Below are 20709 nucleotides of genomic sequence, written 5' to 3'. Positions count from 1 at the left end.
TTGGTGTGATGGGACTAAAATGACTATGTAATATACTGTAAGTCAGTTTCTATTACCCAAAAGCAAAAAAACTGCAAAATCAATGCACAGCTATATTTCTCAAAGTTTGGCATGACCTACTGAACTGTTTCTCTATAGCTTCAATCTGCAATGCCTTGGGATTTCCGTCTTAATTCCTAGAATATTTTCCCCCTTAAAGATGCACACAAAATATTGTGTCTTGAGACTAGGCAGTAAGCCTAGGTCATACAGTATGAGTCTGAGCATGTCCTACGGTATGAGTGTGTAAGTGACTTGGTGCTCCTTTGTGCTACACAATTTTTTCCACCCTTGGCAAAATCCACCATATAAACCGACATGTTTTCTTACAGGAGGTGGAGCTGTGCCGTGTTAGCAGCCAGGAGAAGTTGGGGCTGACTGTCTGTTACAGAACTGATGATGAGGAGGACATGGGGATCTATGTCAGCGAGGTAAGGACATGGCAGTGGGGAGGAACATGGGAGATGCCAGGGAATGCACGAGCAAGTGCTCTGAGACCAGAGTGCAGAAGTGTCGGCCATCAGCCAGCACGTGTCACTTTCAATTCATTTTGATTATCAGTTTAAATTATGTTGCTCAAGTAGTGTAATTATTACTAGTGAGCTTCTTTAATGTGAACGCTTTTAACTACAACATCATAGTTAGGGAAGTACAAAGCAGTCTGAGCATGGTCTGAATTTTGAAAGAAATCTGTTCTTACAGTGGAAATCAAGCAGAGTTTTGAAGGAGAAAAGCACCTGCTCCACGTTCTGCTTGCATTCTCCCCCTGCCACAGCCTTGGTATTCATGACAGTGGATAATCTTTATTTTATTATTCGTGGTTTTGTTACAGTTATGGTACATGCAGAAATACCACAGGTGGGCGGAGAGAGTAGCTTGGGAGAGGAATATGTCAGAAAGACCAATAATTATTTTTTTGACAGACAAAAAAATAGAATACTGGATACTGAGATGGGATGAATCCTCAGGTTTTCCTTGGCTTCACCGGGAAAACATGGCATTCAGCACATATCACAGGGTGTTAGTGTTTCACAGGGTCAGTCCACAAGACTTCCAAGCACACAAGCCGCCTTTGAGTCTCCAGCCACTCAAAGAGGGTTGTTTTTCTAGATAAAACAGAAATCTTGTGAGGCCAAGGTCACTGGTGAGTCCAAGCTCACTGGTGAGTGTCCTGCTTGAACTGTGTTCCCAGTTTTTCACTTTTGTGACATGCTGAACCAAATTTGGACATTTTCAAAGGTTCTTCACTGAGTGTGTGGCTGGTCACTGGAACAGGCTCCCTAGGGAAGTGGCCACAGCACCAAGCCTGGCAGAGTTCATGGAGCTCTTACTCATATGATTGAGTTTTAGGTAGTCCTGTGAGGAACAGGGAGTTGGACTCGATGATCCTTATGGGTCCCTTCCAACTCAAGATATTCTATGATTCTGATTCTGTCATTCCAAATTCTGAGTGAAGCTCATGGAAAGAGAGGATCAGTACATAGAATTCTTCTATGTATCAGTGAATTGGGCTGAAGGCAAGATTGCACATTTTCAGGCCAGCAGCAATGTCAAAGAAGCTGAAAAGCACCACCTTGAAAAAGAATGAGAAAGTAGTATAAAACTACCCAAGAGTAAGTCTTCCACCAGTTATATAAGTGCTGCTGTTATTCTGTTTGACCCTTTGAGGACAAAAAAAGTGCAGAAATTTCTTAATACACTCCAGGATTATATCTGAAATGTGCTGGTTTTCCTACCTGAAATTTCTCAGAGCTTTTAAAGTGAATGTAATTATATTGTCTTTCATACTTGATTAAGCACTTTAGATTCATATTTTTTTTCTATGACAGTGCACAAGAAGAAAATAATACCAAACAACTGCGGAAGATGTAACTTGCAAACCAAATGCTCAACTCAGATGTTTGGTTTGAAAAAATAGCTTATGGCATGACGAGGCAAAATAAATTATTTAAGATAACCATCAAGTGAAAGGTGATAGATCAAATTGCCCTGTAATGAACAGTAGGTCATTGCTCAGGGATGAGCTACAGTGACTTTGATAAACTGTTAATGGAGCCCTAAACATCTATTTATGTTAAACTAACTTAAAATTGACTGACTCAGATGAGGAACACTATACAGTACCTGTGAGTGATCTATACAATATAGATCCTTTGAGGTTCTTTGCTGTTTCCTTGTGATCTGTGAAATAACAGATTGATAACTGAGGTAATCATTTAATAGTACATGTTTCCAGGAGAGAAAAATAAACGCGCTCTTTTCCCAAAGACTTACCCATTCGTATAGAGGTATCAACTGCTGCAGAAGCACTTAGCCCACACTGAACTTCCAGAGAATAGGGACTCTGTCATTAACTCTTTGTGCTCTGACAGCTAAAGGTTAATGCCTGATGGTGGCATAGGAAAGTATTAATCTGAAAATCATATGCTCCCAAGATCTTCTGTCTTTAGGCTTTTTATCTGAAATAACTTTACACGATTATTTAAAGAACTGTTGAATCCATGTGACTGTAGGGGAAACTTCAGATTGCCTCTGTACAGAGTAAAAACACTACATTTTCAAATTGTGCAGCTGTTACTGTTTCCAGTAAATGTCTTTCCATGTTCAGTTACTGGATATTGTCCTGTGCAGGTTGATCCGAACAGCATTGCTGCCAGAGATGGCCGGATCCGGGAAGGAGATCGCATTTTGCAAGTATGTGACAATAGACTCTTCCTTAAACTCTGTCTTCAGACAAACGTGCAGTGCTGTCTTCTCTGTGGACTATTAATGAGGGAAGGTGGTTCTCTTTGTTACACTGATCGATGAGAAAATCCATGTCTGTCTGTTTTTTAACACAATAGCTGGGAGCTAGAGCGTGTGTACTGAAAAATGAGAATGACAAACTCGTTCTGGCTCATGTCCCGTGTCTTTTTTTGCCATATTTATTAGCAAATCTTACTTCCCCTATTTTCATTTCAGTGTCACTTTCTAAACAGGGATCCTGCAGACATAAATATGGGTGTCAGAGACTTGCTGATCATTCAGCCATTGCATAAATTTGGGTAAAACTCACTCATGCTGAGCATAGATGGTAAGAGTTTACATACAGAATATGTGATGTTAGTGAAGGATGATCTTGAATGTACTTGAGGTGGGGATTCACTAGACTTTTGTTAATATTTTCTTTCCTCCACCAATAAAGCATCGCTTTTCTGAGTTCTTTTCTAATCCACCATCTTGGCGTTTTTTTATCCTTTCATTTCTATCTATCCACTCATTTTAGACAGGTTTGTCTGATATGGCGTAACCACTGGGGGCAAGGGTGGCCGGCTGCTGGCTCTGGAGGAGGGCAGTGTACCTGTACAGAGAGGGAAGCAGCTAGAATGGCAGTGGGTTTCCATTTTCAGCAGTCAGGAAATAGTATGGTTTTTGCACTAGTGACAAAATCACAAAACAGCTACCAAACATCAGTAGGCTGGAAAGCCTTCGCTGTACTGTAGAGCATTTTAGTTCTGGATCCCAGTCAATTTACCTTGTATTCTGACCTTTTTTCTGAAGCCCCAGAAGTAGATCCTAGTGATGAAAAGTCACTTTTCTGTAACCAGTTCTGTAATTGCCCTTCATGAATTTAGGCAAGTGAGCTTTCAGACTGTCATAAGACCAGCCTGTTCATTCCCTCCAGTCTTTTCATTTCTGCAGGAAATGTTGTTGCTGGAGCCTGTCGCTGTACCTGTTACCCTGGTACCAGCTTCGGGAGTCCAGCCAACACAACAGGGTCTATGAGCTGGCTTACCAAAGTGGGCCATTTTTTGGAGAGAAAATAATAAGTTACATTTTAATGTCGGGGTTCACTCAAGGCCTGCTGGTTTATTCTCTGTGTGGCTGGAAACATGAAAATATTCACAGGATGGATGGTATCCTTCCCTCAGAAGACACAGATGCCATGGTGTGGGGACAGTGAGCTCCTTGGTGGGCATTGGGGTGGTGGGACCACATCATAGGGTATGACTAGGAGTGGAAAAGACAGTTCACTGTCTTCTGCATCTTTTTACAAAATACCCACTGAAGAAAGCAAACAGGATATAATGCTATTTTTAACTTTCAAAAATCAGAGGGAAAAACATTCTTGACCAAGTTGAAACAACTTTAATTTCTATTCTGTGCCTCTCAAAATAAGGAAATAGATGGTAGATTCATTTTCTGCTCCTTTCCTTGCTTTCTAAAATTTCTGGATGAAGCGGAGAGCCAACAACAGTTCAGGCAAACATTCTCCAGTTTCTAATGAAATTCATTTCAATTGTGAGTAAAGACTCCGGGGGCGAGAAAAAAGCATAGGTAATTCTGCCATCCTTTTGTAGACCGGAGCATTACTTTAATGTCAGTGCTGATATATAGCTATGAGTTTGATCATTAAAGTTAACACCCAGAGAGTTATGTGGGGTTTACTTTAATATCTGAAAACACATTGACCCTCTATCTACTCTTATTGATGAGATAACTCAGAGAAATAGAAGGTGACAGTGCCATTACAGGGGGATTACAGTGAGGCTGGGAGAGAGCTGGATCCTTGAGCATTGGGGCATTTTCTGTGGGCGGTGGATGGCATTGGTTAAGGCTGGGAAGGATGCTCTGTTTTATGTATTTGTCACAAAATTACAGCAGATTTCCTCATGTTTTTGAGGCTGAAACTGTTCTCTTCTCATTCTTACAAACCTCACACCTCTCCCATCACCTTCACAGTCTCCATAAATATCTGAGGACAGCCCGAGTATTTCACATGAAATGTTACAAAGTCAAGGGAAGGGTTGTATAAGGACAGTCCTAGCGAGACTTGCCTCACCTTCTGCTATTTTTCGCTCTGAACCTGCAGGTGGACAAGTGTTGTCCATGTGAGTTAGGTGCTGTGGGGCAGGCTGAAGTCCTGCTTGTCCCTCATGATGGTGCAGCTGTTGTGGGGTGGGCTTCTCCAGGCTGTGTGGGGTCTGTTGCTCAGCTGAAAGGAATCACAGAAGCAGCCACCGCGGCTGGGGGTGTTTTGCTTGAGCTGGAGATCTGGTCCTGAACCTCTGTGGCTGCATCTCTGCTTTTTGGGTTAGGGCAGCTCTGCATTACCGCATGGTTGTCGGGTCTCCCTCAGACCACAGCAATCCCTTCGTGTAAGCTTTGAAGGGTGTCCAGCATTTTACTCATTGCCAGTTAGGTGATCAGTATTATCTTTAATCTGAACTAAAGCTGTCCTTTTGAGACAAGGCTTTCAAGCCAGACGTAAGTGCAGAAATGCAACTTTCTCTTTACTTTTGACTAGGAAGTGTCTACTACTTTCAAATGAAACCCTTATGAGATTTTATTTCCCCCAAATATTCAGATACTTCTGTCTTACAGTTTTGTTTTCACCCATTTTGGAATAGACCGAGTATTTTTTTTTGTTGCTACAATGAGAATAATCCACCTCTTGTGCTGTGAATTGGACAAAATCAAATACGCATGGAAAATAAAATTTCTATTTGATTCCCTCAATAAAGGGGTTTGGACAATGCAAAATGTGTTTGTTACCATGTAGTCGTGGACTTGGCTGTTTTAATGAGGTGACAGAATAGTAGAAAGGTAGCGAGAAAAGCACATTCTCATTGGAGAAGCAATTTTATTTTGATTATCCCCTTGTAAGGGAGATACATATGTTTTGTGTGGTTCTGGATACTAAGCTGTCCACACAAATATGAAATGATTAAATGGAGCAGCAATAAGCGGTGGCCTGTAAGTATTGCCTGGTGAGAGATAATGTTGTAGCTCTCTAATTGGCTCTCTACCAACATACAGTGTGACTGATTTCAGCTGTAGCATTACTGGTCTTGCTTCCACCAGCACTATTATCTCAGAGTGACACTTCCATTACTCTGAACAGAGAAAGATGAACGTCACCTGTCAGGGGCTGGTTAATTGTGTTGCTAGATGTATGTTACCAGGGCGCAGGTTGGACATTTATGAACATAACTGCTTCCTCTGATGTCCGCCATCCTTCAACGATCGATACAGCTCTTACAGTAAGCACGTAATTGAGTGAAGGCACTTACCACTGAGGGGTTGAAGATGAGCCCGTTGCGCGAGTTTCATTGTCCATACATTCAGCACAAATGAGCTGATATCTGCCCTTTATTGTGTGTTGCTTTGTGGAAATAGAAACTAATGTGCCACTTTCATTTGTTTTCTAGATAAATGGCCAAGATGTCCAGAATCGGGAAGAGGCAGTGGCGTTGCTCTCCAGTGAAGAATGCAAGAAAATTGTGTTGCTGGTTGCAAGACCAGAGATGCAGGTAACTAAATAGAATCACTGAGCCAGAACCTGGGTTATGCGATACAGTCACTGTCACTGTAACTAATGAACTGCTGAGGAATAGGAATGCCAAAGTTCCCAACAAAAGGAGGAAACAGATAATTGCAGAGCTTTGCCCCTCTTTGGCCAACAAAGGAAATAGCATGATGTTACTTGGGATTGTTTTCCCTAAACTAAGCAATTCCTTTCCAGCAGGGAGAGTAAGCAGGTATGCAAATAAAGCTAACAGTACTAATATGATATTAGTAAAATATGAAGTAGAACTTGAAAACTCTGTATTACTCATTAGATGATTCTTATTTGTTCTGGGGATAAATTTCCCATACTTACCTCAGTTATTTGTATGAACTTACACAGAGCTGTAGTTGGTTATTGGTGATGGCTCTTCTTATCCTGTGCACTTATAAGTGAGCATGTAAACTGTTCATTTATGCACCAATTATGGAACTTTCACTACAATACCATTTAGCAAACCTGGATCTAATTGTTTTCAAAGCACCCTGGTCACAAAAGCCTGCTTGTACATTGCAAATTGTGTACTGGGAGGTGCATTCTCCAAAGCTTTTAGAAACATTTCTATGGTTTTAAAAATAAAATTATGCCAATGCCAAGAATCTTGCTATGCCAAGGATTCCTTATATCATTGCAGAGGGCAGATGTTAGGTTGATCATCAAACTAAAGGAAAGGTAGAGTGGAAGAATAGTAGCGTTTGTACTTCCCTTTATGTTCTGTTTATTGGCCATTGCAAAGCAAAAAGACATTATATTGTCACTATTCTCTCCATCTGCCAACAATTCAGAGTTGGTTATGTTGCCATTTGTCTCTCATGCTATTGATCTGATATTCTGTCTCGCTAGCTGAATATGCTGTAGAAATTAAATTGAGAAGTGTAATTCAGTGCCACTTGGAATCTCTACTTGAGTACGGTAGTTATAAAAGATTCACAATTTCAGCATTCATTCCCTTTATGTTTTCCAGGAATCTAAACAATTCCCATAAAACTGGTGACATAGTATAGCAAACTATGCCATGCAACAGTTTATATTGCAAAATTCTATCTGTCACTGGAAGCTGCAGAAGTTTTGAAAGAGTTGTTTCAATATTATTGTCACTATTTTTCACTAAGATTTTGGTTTTTAGTGGGGAACAGAAACCCACCCACTTGTAAAATACATGTGCTGTGAAAGTTCGTTCTCTGCATTTGTTTAGACTGGTCAACATGAAAAAGTTAAATCAATATGAGATAAGGAATTACTTAGCTCTACCAATATAGCTTCCCATATGGATGCTCCTTTCAAACTATAAAAGTGTGTTTTGATTTGGGTTTGGGCCTTTGGTGTTTTGTGTGGTTCTTTTTTGTTTAATTTATGTGTTTTAAGAACATATTCATACAAAACTGAAGAAAAGGGGTAGTATATCAGAAATTAGGCTGTCCGCAAACTGATTTCTGCTATTTGTGTTGCTTTGACTCTGGTGAGAGACGGCAGGATTAAGCAGGCTTTTATCTCTAGATAGGAAATGGTAATAGCAGTATTGCAGTCTTGAAGGGTGACTGCTGAGCACATTCATTCAGTAACAGGGAAGAAAACCTTCTCTGACCATTTTATTTGTGCAGCGAATACCGATGAATAATTAAGTTTAGAAAGAGCACCAAAGGAGCGCACAACCTGTTTAATGTGTAAACAAATGGCACAGGCATGTGCATTCACATGTGTCTGTGTGCACACATACGTGTGTATTTAGTGCACAAGTATACTAAGCCATATATTATCTTATTCTAAAAACTGTAACATAACATAAGCATTCCCATTAGTTCAGTACTGGGTTTGCCACAATCAAACCAGCAAATATGCCCAAGTGACATTCATATTTTGTCCTCCAGATTTGTTAATCTCTGCAAATTCCTCCAACGAGAGAAATTCAGCTTTATGGTAGAAGGTGGCTGTGTTTATGCTTTCCTTGGGAAAAACAAAAAACAACAAACAAGTAAAGAAACGAGTGGCCAGTATAAGATGTTTCAGAGAATAGTCTGAAAGTCCCATTAAGGACAAACCTGTCCTCTTCTAATCCCAAACTGTTAGGGGGAGGCTTTGCCAAGGGAAATGGTGAAATGTTTATGTACTTTTTAAGAGAAAAGAGTTCATTGGCACAGACAAAAACCCATCAGAGTTTGTGAAGGAAACAATGGTTTCCTGCCAGTATTCAGCTATCACACAGCATCCATCACTTCTTGTGTATGTGGCTTTGAACTACTACTTGCTGGTTTGATGTAACTTTTCTGACTGGCACCTGTGGCCAGAGCTTTGAGGCAGTGGTACTTCTGCTGCTGTAGGTGTTGGCCCGTGTTACATTGTTCTTCCTGTCTCGGGACATGAATAGTGGGTAATTGTCTAATGCCGGGAGTTTTACCTTTTAGCGTCTTTTTGTCACCTTCTCCCTCTGGTTTCTTCACCTGTGACAAAACAATAAGTGTTTCTTTCTGCTACAATCTCGTCCTTGTAGCCAGGAGTGTCACTGACTAATATTTTTGGTTTTGACACAGTGTGCCGTCTGGCAAGGGATTACAGATACAAATGGATGTGTGCCCCACACATGCATGTGCACAATGAACAAAACGGGAAGAATAGCGTTTTAGGCCAGGGGTGCTTATTTCATCAGTTTAGAAAGATGTAAAAGGTGCAAAGTGGGCGCGGGAAGAGAATATACTCACTTGACAGAAAACATAGCATCCCCTCCTGTCATTTTGCGACACTGTCTTCACCAAATGTCAAAGTGTTATTTCACACTTGGGGAAAAAAACCCAAACAAACAGATAAGCCTTGCTTCCAGACACACCGCGAGAACAAAAATAACCTCCCTTCAAATCCCCGCATCTTTCTGTCACCCTCTTCTGTTTGTTTGTTTACCTGGAAGATCAATGGGGAAATGGTGACAGAAACGCAACGTAAGGTTTGTATTGAGGTGGCGGCAGCGGGGCACAGCGCTGGGACGGAGGTTGTTAGAGGAAAGAGCCCGGTTGCCTCCTGGCCCTATTAGTACCATTGCGGCTCTTTGAGCGCGGGGGCTCTCGGCAGTAATGAACATGACAGCTTCAGGATTATGCGCTGCGCCTTTCATACCTTTTGAAAGGAAATAATGTCTGTGCTGTGCAGTCTCCTTCATTACGAGAGAAAATCAGTCATACTGTTTCAAGAAAGGATAAAAGGCATAAGAGTCCCATTTTTTTTTATCCTTCTTTTTCTTCTTCTCTTTTCGAGATGTGAACTCCTACCGCCCGGCTTTCTGAAGAGAATCATTAGGATAAAAAGAACTAGTCAAGCATTGCCATTTGGGTTTACCCTGTTTTAGCATGTGTCCTTGCTAACATAATATAATGTACTAATGTATTCTTTGCAGCTGGAAGAAGGGTGGCTGGATGATGAAAGGAATGAATTCTTAGAGGAGTTAAACTTGGAAATGTTGGAAGAGCAGCACAATGAAGCGATGCAGTACACAGCCAACGAGGTGGAGCAGGTAGGACTGCTACTAAACGTAACATCTGAAATTTTGCTAGGCATACTTTTGTATTAATAGAGAATGAAAAGTGGTGATGTAAAACGGAGTCAAAGGCTTTGATAGAATTCTGTCTCTAAAATGCTGTGAACTCCAGCATGCTGTAGGTAAGGAAAAGGAGAACAATAGATGCTTAGGCCCAGTATCACAATTTATGAGGCTGTGGTAAGTGCAAATTTCTCATTTTCTCTGAACTCTCAGAATAATATGCTTTCCTTCTTTAATTCTGAAGTGTTTGTGGCTTATGTTGTTATATTTTATGTGAATTATTTTTTTAATGGATTGTACCGGTGTGGCACCTAGGCTCCAGGTTGAGATAGATGTCCCTCCTGTTATATATATGTGTGAGATCTGAGCCAGCCCTTGCACCAGAGAGCTTGCAAAACAAGATGGAAGAGGTGTTTAAAATAAACAACAGGTGTTTTGGTAATACAAGTGTATTTTTCTTATACCGACAGCGCACAGCTCGGCATTTGTTCTGTTAATGGAGACAAATAAGCATATTGTTAGTGTAGTCTCAGCTTGCTGCTATCCTGACTCTTACCTGCCCATATGTGCTCTAAGTGGTGTGACTGTGGCAAAGATGCATGTGCACCCCCAGCCATACAACTTCATCAGGGGATGGGTCTTCTCACTTGTACTTTACTGTGGAAGGCATAAGTGACCATATCCACACCTGAATCAGATGATCTGTCAGCATGCAGACCTGTGTGGAGCCAAGGAAATAAAATCCAAGTTCGTCTGCTGGCTTCTGTGTATGTGCAGCTGGGGATAAGCTGTTTTGCCACCCAGAGAAATTTGTGATTTACACTTTTTCCCCCATTCTGAACAGCTCAAAAACAGACCCTGAGGCATTTTTGTTTGAACTGAAGACAGAAAGACTGTGAGAGCCTTCCTTCTCTGGGAAACCAGGGAGCTAAGAGGAGACCTGGCTTCAAATACCTCACTGCCTGGTCCACACTGGGGCCTGAACGTGCATCTAGCCTGTTTCCTCCTTACCTCCCCTCCAGCCTTGACGCTGGGCTATTGACTAGGTGATAGCTCCTATTAAAGCTATTCACTGTACGTAAATTAAATATTCATTGGGACAGAGACACTGACAGAATAATTAAGTCAATTATCTGGAATATGATAGATCAGATTACAAATCCTTGATGTTCCAAGTATGTAATTGTTTACACAAAGCGAAATAACTCCAGGGTCAGAGGGGAAGGGAGCCTTGCAGCAGGATTTATAGTGGCCCTTTAGTTATGACCCTCTTTTCCAGGCAGCGAGCCAAGCCTCAGTTTCCCAGGTTAAATGTGCTAAGTACTGCACTACAAGCTACTTTGAAATGATATTTGGCATCTTGGTTGGGTTTTTTAGCCACAAATTTTATCTCAGCTAGCAAGAGATTTTCTGTCAGAAAGAACACTTGTTCTTCACAAAGCAGTTTCCTTTGTGACATTTTCACACAATAGTGTGAAAAGTGACATTTTCACACAATCCCCCACTTCTGGAGGAAGTTCTTGAGTGGGTCTATCTACAAACATCTCCTAGCTGCTCACAATGAATGTTAGGGCCTCTGAAATCACCTCACAGTTGTGACCTTCTACCCCAAGTTCTTGACAAGCTTTGGCTTTTTCTCTGAATTTGAGTTGAGAATAGTGTTAATTCCTGAATAATGGTGATCTGTGAAGTGATTCACTTATTCCCCGTTGGGATCTTATGCTAAGGACAGGGGTTTTTTTTCCCTATTGGGATTTTATATTACCGTAGAAGAGAGCTACTCTTGAAAAAATTATGGTTACTTGTGCTCTGGGGATGTCTGACGTTGGGGTTGCTTGAAGTAATTCTAGGACAGCCAGACATTTCTTTGCCCTTCTGATGAGTAATCGAATCAACTAAATGCAGCTTGGCGTGTAATGGGGCGTCAGTAATTTGTGACAGCTGCTGTCTCTCTAGACTCGATGCAGTGACTCGGCAAGTCAGAAGACTTGTTCTTTACTCCTTGTTAGGGTGGGAAACCTGGCAGTTTCATGAGGTGGATCACATAATCCATCGGAGCAATGAAACTGCTCCTGTTGCAGCTGCCAGTGTCCAAGCTCAGTATCTTCAAGCTTGCCAGTTGGCCATGGAGGTTTCACTCTAACACCAGCCTTGATTTTTGTCAACCAAAACACAGCCTTCGGGCTTCATAATCGTCTGTCATCATGAATCTTGTGAGCTGCAGGAATGAATACACACTATAGCAGAATATCCTTCCAAATATGAGTCTGTTTTACAGAATGCCATTTTAACCTTTAGTGTGAGCTGTCACAGAAAAAATTCATACAGTTCGTAACAGAAGAATTAAGTAGATAGTGGTGTCTTTTCTGTATACTTTTAAGCCACTCTATAGAATTCAATCAAGAATTGTGTCTTCTCTGTATAGAATAGTGCAATAAACCTTGAGGAAAGATGTAACTCTCCATTTTTTATAACTCATTGTATTCCTTCCCCTTTACAACATTGCAGTTCATTGTGCAGCAGAGATAACTTTCAGAAGAATACCATACATTTGCCATGCAGAAATTCTTATCGGTATCATGGAATATATCAAAACCTATTAAGAGGAGAAAGAATTGGATAAAAAAAAACCACATTCTAGTTCATTCAAAGCTGAAATGCAGTGAAGATATCTAGGGGGAATTCTTTTTTGAGAGGCCTGTTTTAAAAGACCAGCATTGTTTGCAGAAGAGCATTTTCCCTTCTAGTGCACCACTGAAATCAATCCCCGTCTTCCCTCATGGCTGGTACTTCGTGGTTAGCCTGCAGCTGGAGATTCCTCTCTCTGTGGTCAGTCTCTCACTATCAGAGACTGACCAGAGAGCCCAGCTGCTATGTTTATTAAAACCTTCAACTGAATCTCACTGCCTTGAAACTTTAGTTGCAGCCTGGGTTTGAGTCCCAAAATACATCATAAGTTGTAAAACGAAAATAGAATAGTGCCTGAATTCCATCAAGATTAGCCATTTTATAGGCATGAATGCTTGCTGGAGCTGAAATGCAGAATCTTTTGAGGTTCATTTATTGCTTGATTGTACGCACTGCCAGGTTTGTCTTCTCATTATCTGAGTTCTCACTGCAAAGATGAGGCCTAAGGAGCCCTTTGGTATTTCAAACAGAAGTAATTGTAGAAGAGATTGACAACATACGTTTGAAAACAAACACTTTGTTTGGAATAGATAATAGATAACACTGACAAAAGCAAAGCACTGACAACTGGAGGCTAGTTCTTGTTTTTCTGAAGGGACTTAACCTGGAATTAGGCTTGTTACCTTTCAAAATAAAATTTAAATCATCTTATGTTGTAAAAGACTCCTCAGTCTGCAGAAGTTTAGGAGCTCTGGCAAGCATGATGAGTCCAGGACAGAAATGCCAGGGGCTACCATACTTGAGTCACAGTGGAATTTTTAAAAAAATATATCTCAAAAACATGCAGTACAACAAATATCTGTACTACTTTCTATTTCCTTAATTGAACTAGCCACTAGTATCCACATACTGAGTAAAGATTTAATGTGATATGGATGTCTGCTTTAAGTTGAGAAGAATCTGATTGTACAGGCACTTGTTTCTTCCTGACAGGGAGGGAAATGCGAAGTGATCACCTGACATTCGGGTGCCTGTGCTATAGACACTTACATTTGGCAAAATCAATTCCACCCATCTGATTTCTGGTAGATTGGAAAGATGGGGTCTGCTTTTGTTACATCTCTTGTATGTGCGTCACTTCTCTGTTACAGGTAGTGTAATGAGTGGATGGCAGTGTATTACATTCACTCAGCCTAAATCAAGTGGAAGTTGAAGGAGCAAAATTTAATTTTTTGATAAAAGTGGTGTGTGCAACAACAGTCAGTAATTCTGAACTTGTAAATTATGTGGGCCTGAACTGTAAAGTCTCCTTCAACACCTATACAAGTAGACACATTAAGAGATTTTTCAGAAGTGCTCAAATATGCGCTTTGGTGATGTGGTACCATGCTGGAGGTATCAGAGGAAGCATCAAGGAGCTCAGATCCTGGTCTTTCTCATTTGCTAGTGTGGATGGAGCTCTGCATTTGGGGCAAGCACCCAAATTGCTGGCTGTTGGGCAGCTCAGCCCTCCCAGTGTCTGGTGGAGCTGTTCTCCCTTGTGTCAGTAGTTAAATATTTTCCAAAGCAGTGAGAAACATGGGTTACACATTGCAGTGGCTGGAGTGCAGACTAGGTGACCCAGACTGGAGTCACTTCTCTGCTGAGAGGTTTAGCAGCAGTGGAGATCAATACAAGCCAGAGCAGCTCCAAAGCAGGTGAGAGAAGGGACCAGAATAGCTTATGTAGCAGCACTCGCCTAGAGGAGGTACACTAGAAAAATACAAAATTAAACTTAACTCTCCAGCATTCTTGGTGAATGCCCTGGCCACTTGGCTGGTTGGGGTGCTCTTCATTCTGGTTACTTTTGTTTTTCACAAAGAATTCTCTAGACATTGGGGTTTTTTCTCTATGTAAAATACGACATTTTGGAACTCAAAAAACAGGTGATGTGGGAAGACATTGTATTCCCACCACTTCTCCAGCTACTCTTGAAACTGGAACTAAAGTGTTGCAGCCACTTTGGAAAAATACAACAGAAGCCTTAATAAAAAAATCTTCCAATTGACTGTATACACCTTCACAGAAATGCATAAGCTGAGGCAAGAAAGAACAGATAAACAATAATTCTAGAACAAATCTACAATAGTTAGTTATTTAGAGTGTTATTGGTACTACTCTTCTTATTGCTTCTTCCTGTGACAAGATACCCTTGTTTTTAAGTGGCTAAGTAGAAAGATCTGAAAGGATTTCAGATGAGGAAAATTAGTACCATTGAATTTTTAAATCTTGCAGAATTTTCATGAAAGTTTGCCTTTGGCCCTTGCAGTTTCAAAATCTAGTTTCTAGAAAACTCTGACCCTACAACATCAAAAAACATAGAACCAGAGAATAACATTGAATGCATTCTGTCCCATGACATTTAAATTCAAGGGGAGAGTTTCTCCCCATTTGGGGAGAGTGAGAGATAGTAATTGGCACGTTGCCGGTGTGGCTGCCAAAGCTGCATGAGAATTATACGTTTATTGTGCACGTTGTATGTGCAAGAGGATGAGTGTAAAATGTGTGTTAGGATTTTAAATAGAAGTTTTACTTTGCAGGTCTTGTCTGACAGCAAATTGCTAAAATATCTTTTCAGAAATTTTTGACTGGTCCGTCACAGACACTGAATTCTCCTGGGCTTGTTGTTTTTTTCAATATTTATTTTATTCAACTATTACATTGTGTTTGGGGGGAGGAGGTTATTTTTGTTTTTCTGAGACGAGGCCATTAATTTTTCCTAACAACTGTAAAAAGGAAACCAGATGAAGGGTGTGTGATCATGGAGTGCACATGAAGAGAGGAGAAAGGACAAGATAGGAGATGGATTTTAATCCTGTTTCACTGTCTGTCAAAGCAGAGAAAAAGGGAATTATGACAGTGGCCTCTTTGAGTTTGTTTCCTTTCAGTGGGTGCACTGTACCTTTTTTCTCCCTTGATTATTACTGCCATTATACATAATTATGCAATTATACCTCCTAAAAGAGAAACAGCATTTGGTTGGTACTACGCACACCTAGATGGTTAACAGGCCATATAAATTGCACTTTGCATGATTGTTCTGGACGGGGAATAGGGGGGAATTCTTTGCTTATCCAGGTTGGAAAATAAAAAATATCCATCTCTTTGGAGAGGTATTATCTCACATTCTTTGAGAATATAAATAGGTGAAGTACAATGAGTGGAGTGTGAATTAAAAAACAACAGCCTAAAAGCTTGACATTATGCCCATGGCAAGCACTCCGTGTTGTTCTGTGCTTGATGGTAAAAGGCTGTTTTTATTTCTAAGGAACATAAACTCTAGCTAGGGAACAAAAAAGGTCTCCAGGGATGCAACAGACAGAGGTCTACTTGAAGAAAATCCTAGAATGAAAAAGTAACAGTCTTTCGGAAAAAGACTACTGAAAACAAGTGTGATAGAGGGCCATGGAGGGTGTAGTGGAACAGGCTTCAACCCTGCCCATCTCCATGGAGCAAGCAAGGAGTTCAATGGTTAAAAAAAAAAGCCCCACTGATGAAAGTAGTCTTTTTGCACCCTCTTAGATTGTACTAAGATTGTACTTGCTCTATTTTTTTGAAGGGATACTAGTGCTGAAGCTTTTTCCCAAGTTTGAGATTTCAGCTCCACCAGTCTCTGGCCATAATCCAGAATCAAAAACAGTGCACCATCTGGTGATCATTATCTTTAAGCACTGCAAAGAGATGGCTTAGCTAGATAGGGAAATATTTCTTTCCGGACTTTAGAAGATATGTCACTTGTGCTGTAATTCATCTACTTCACTCAGTATGGCCACCACAGCATGATTCTCAGAAACGTTTAAAAGCTATGAGCAGTAGGACTGCTGTTTAGTGATCTGTTATAATTCAGCTGGAATCAGATCCCAGCTGTTTAAGCAAAACAGAGCTGGAAAATATTCTCATGTATTATGGTCTGCATTTGATAAGCATTTGATAATAATTTTGGTTTGCTCATTTTTTTAGCCAAAGAAACATGAAGAGGAGGATGGCACTACAGACACTGCAACTTCATCATCCAACAATCATGAGAAGGACAGCGGGGTGGGACCTACAGATGAAAGTCTGCGTAATGACGAGAGCTCAGAGCAAGAAAATGCACCTGAGGAGCAGAACAGCACAACCCTGCAGAGCAAACGGGAGCTGGGCCACAGTCAAGATACATTAGGAAGTGTTGAGCTCCAGTGCAATGAAAGCTTTGTGTCTGGGGAATACATTGAGTCTGATTTCATAGGAAACCCAGAGGAGGAATGCGAAAGGTTTCGACAGCTGTTGGAACTGAAGTGCAAGATTCGAAACCACGGGGAGTACGACCTGTATTACTCGAGCAGCACAATAGAGTGCAACAGAAGAGAGCAAGATGGAGTGGAGCATGAGCTGCAGCTACTTAATGAGGAATTGAGGAACATTGAACTCGAATGTCAAAATATCATGCAAGCTCACCGGCTCCAAAAGGTGAGGGATCAGTATGGAGACATTTGGACATTACATGACGAGGGGTTCAGGAATTACAACACCAGCATAGATGTACAAAGAGGCAAACTGGATGACATCATGGAGCACCCTGAGAAGTCCGACAAGGACAGCTCCAGTGCGTACAACACGGCTGAAAGTTGCAGGAGCACTCCGCTGACTGTGGAGAGATCCCCCGATAACTCTCTCCAGAGGATGATCAGCATAACCAACAGAAAAAACCTGAGGAGCACAATTGTGGCTAATCAGTCATCCTCAGCACAAAGCAACAGGGAGACAACCTCAGCCAAAACCAAACCCAGTGAGCAAAACAGTGCTGCTGAGGATGCAGCGCTGGCATCAGAAAGTGGCAAATTCACAGACCAGGAAAAGCAGAGCAGCGAGCACATTCCCTACCTGTCTCCATATCACAGCTCTTCTTACAGGTACGGGAATATACCTGCTCATGCAAAGCATTATCAAAGTTACATGCAACTGATCCAGCAGAAGTCTGCTGTGGAGTACGCCCAAAGCCAGCTCAGCCTGGTGAGCATGTGCAAAGACTCGCAGAAGTGTGCGGAGCCCAAGATGGAATGGAAAGTGAAAATAAGGAGTGATGGGACGAGGTACATCACAAAGAGACCAGTTCGAGACAGAATTCTGAAGGAACGTGCCTTAAAAATTAAAGAGGAGCGCAGTGGAATGACGACAGATGATGATACGATGAGTGAGATGAAGATGGGTCGCTACTGGAGCAAAGAAGAGCGGAAGCAGCATTTGGTGCGAGCTAAGGAGCAGAGGAGACGGCGGGAGTTCATGATGAGGAGCAGGCTGGAGTGTCTTAAGGAAAGTCCACAGAGTGGCAGCGAGGGCAAAAAGGAAATTAACATTATTGAACTGAGTCACAAAAAGATGATGAAAAAGAGAAACAAGAAAATCTTGGACAACTGGATGACAATCCAAGAACTGATGACACATGGTGCTAAATCTCCAGATGGCACAAGAGTGCACAATGCCTTTTTATCAGTTACTACTGTATGAATGCAACTTCTTTCAGAGTATACTACCAGTTTAGGTAGAGTACGATTGCCTCGTTCAATGTGGCATTTTTATATATTTTGTGACTGTTTATAGTTTGACCTTTTTTGTAAGCAAAATTACCTGGTAATTTTTCATTTGTTTTTCATATAACGGTACCTTCTTTATCTGGCAGTCTTTCTTTATCCTGCAATATATTCATATTATTCATTTGTAGGAAAAAAAAAATGAAAAAGAAAAGCAAAACAAAAAAAGTGGAGAAGCCAATTAATTTCTTAACCTAATATATATCCTGTAAGTTAAGATCTGGAATTATTTCTCTAGTTTTCTTTTTCTACTTTAGTAACAGTACAATACCAAACCAAAATGCTTTATACTATGTCCTTGGCTTAACAAGTTTTAAAGTTTTACATCTTAGATTGCATCTGTTTATAAATCATATGCCACATCCCATCGTATAGATAAGAATGACATTTTTCCAACTACACATTGTACAGTACATTTAATCTCTAAATTGCAATTGTATTTGTCCAAGTAAAGTGTAGGTGGGCAATTCTCCTGTGTTATGTAGTGGCATTGGTCATGTAGCTGGGCAGTATGTGATAATTGTGAAGATGAAAGAGAAATAAATTATTGCTTATCTTTAAGAAAAAAAAAAAAGCCAAGAGTTCTTTGATTCAAATTGAGCATTTGCTTTTAAAGGATGAGTCATTTCACTCTGCATGATATTTACAGCATGTAGAGATTTCAAGAACACAGGACAAGTCCATAGACTAGTTCTTATGAATCAGCTTTTCATTTTGCAGAACACATAAGAGTGTATGGGTCTTTCTGGCTTTCTCTTACCTGCTATTATTAGTTGATTGAATGATTCATTGATACATTACTGTGTTGTATGTTGTCAGGTAACTACTGTGGGTCCTTTCCCTGGCTGAGCTTGCTATTTGTTCTACGCATACAAAACATAAACAGAGCCTACGCCTAACTTTGAGCCAAATCTCATGCAAGAAAAACTAATAGCGGCTGTCACTGACATTTTCACAGAAGATGAATTAAGGAAAAATAGAGAAGGAAAGACGATTAAATGAGTTACGGGTTTAAATTTATTGTTGAGAAGTATCCAAATCTTTTAGAACTGGGAGCTGTCTGGGGCTCAGGACCAAAGGCGTGCCTGGGTGCCTGATGGAGTAGGGCATTGTCTCTCTTTGTCTCTCCCAGCAGCAGAGGCACCTCAGCTGCCACTGGAGCATCTCCTGAGCTGCTGCTGGCAGCCCAGTGACTTATGGCAAGCTGAAATGACTAGTCCTGGGCAGTCAGCAGGGTTGAAGACTTTGCCTCATAGCCCCATTTTTGTTGTCCCTGAGCGTGACTCACAGCAGTTCCTAACTGGTTGAAGTGCTTTTGGCAGCAGGATCTGGTGCTGAAGTCACTTGGCATGAGGCTTTAAGAGATATGCTTAAAGGTGCAGAAAGGCACATTATGGTATTTCCAAATTATCCAGTTCTGGATATCAGTCATTTATTTTCTAACCACTTTTGGCAGCAGTAGGTATTGGCAGTGTTCTCTGCATCTCCAGGCATGTAAATACCGTTAAGAACACTACTGCCCGAGTGCCTAGGAAAATTATGCCACTGACAGTTCACAGTTTGATAATCGGGAAATTCACCCCACCAGACTCAGGGAAACATCATGCTAAATCCTCACTAAACAACAGCTGTTCATGCATGATGAGGAATTCTTTCACTGTTTCCTGTTAAATTAGAAAAAGTGTGGAATCCAAGGCCAGAGAGGATCACAGGGTGATACAGTACTGCTTCAAGGGGTCATTATCAGGTTGTCCCTCCAATGGAAGCAGGGACCAATCTAAGTCATCTAAGAAGGTACACATTCTTCTGGAGCACATCAAAGCACGGAGATTTGGCTGTTTCCCTCATTGCCTTCCAGTGATCACACTTGTAAAAACAGGTCTCATTCTTAATCAGAGTTCAGCGGCCATCAGCTCTGGATAATGGCTACTGTTATGCCTTTCCCTTAGACACAGTACTTATTCTTCCCATTATTAAATCATGACTCGGAGCTCCTCTCAAACCAACTATTGCAACATCCAAATTCAGAGAACAACCTGAATTTTCAGAAAATGTAATATCATTACTGAGAAATAAAATTAGGAAATCCCATGTCTAATTAGAGAAAAGACCCAACTGGATGGAGGGATATGTGTGTGTGTGTGTTAAGTAATGGAGAATAATTTGAGAAACAAATAAACAATATTTATAGAGGTGGTAATATTAATGCACTGTAAATGGAAATCTCAGGAGCTCTGTCAAAATCTAGCAGGAGACAAGAAGACGGAGAGGTGTTATCACTGGTGGCACACTATGGTGTGGTTTCTAGATCAGCATATACCTGCCAGAGCTCAGCCTCCTTCTTCACCTGCTGGAATCAGCATGTCCCTTATCAGCCCAATCCTTAATCTGGAGATTTTCCACCAGCCCATGGTTTTCTCTCCTTTCATCATAACTAGATTTATTAAATGATATTTTCTTTCTTCCCTAAGCAGTCTTTGGGAGAAGTGTTGTGTTTTGCCCTGATGAAATGTCTTGGTCCTTTCTGCTAGCACCAACATTAAACCCGCCACCCCAGAGCGGGGCTGTGAGGTCACCCG

At 41.0% G+C, this 20709-nt stretch overlaps 1 protein-coding gene across 3 annotated transcripts in view; it reads left to right on the top strand.

Moving 5' to 3' along the window:
* PDZRN4 (PDZ domain containing ring finger 4) overlaps window positions 1–18678 on the top strand; it is a 244902-nt gene extending 226224 nt beyond the window's left edge. For all 3 annotated transcript variants that reach the window (XM_014963427.1, XM_014963426.1, XM_014963425.1), the window contains 5 exons: window positions 372–470; window positions 2671–2733; window positions 6231–6332; window positions 9750–9866; window positions 16521–18678. In XM_014963427.1, the coding sequence (XP_014818913.1) occupies window positions 372–470; window positions 2671–2733; window positions 6231–6332; window positions 9750–9866; window positions 16521–18047 (1908 nt within the window). In that variant the 3' untranslated portion in view covers window positions 18048–18678. The remainder of the gene's footprint in view (window positions 1–371; window positions 471–2670; window positions 2734–6230; window positions 6333–9749; window positions 9867–16520) is intronic.
* The last annotated feature ends 2031 nt before the right edge of the window (window positions 18679–20709 follow it).

Source organism: Calidris pugnax, unplaced genomic scaffold, assembly GCF_001431845.1.
Source record: "Calidris pugnax isolate Ruff unplaced genomic scaffold, ASM143184v1 scaffold44, whole genome shotgun sequence".
NCBI lineage: Eukaryota > Metazoa > Chordata > Aves > Charadriiformes > Scolopacidae > Calidris > Calidris pugnax.
This window is presented reverse-complemented; position numbering and strand designations above follow the sequence as displayed.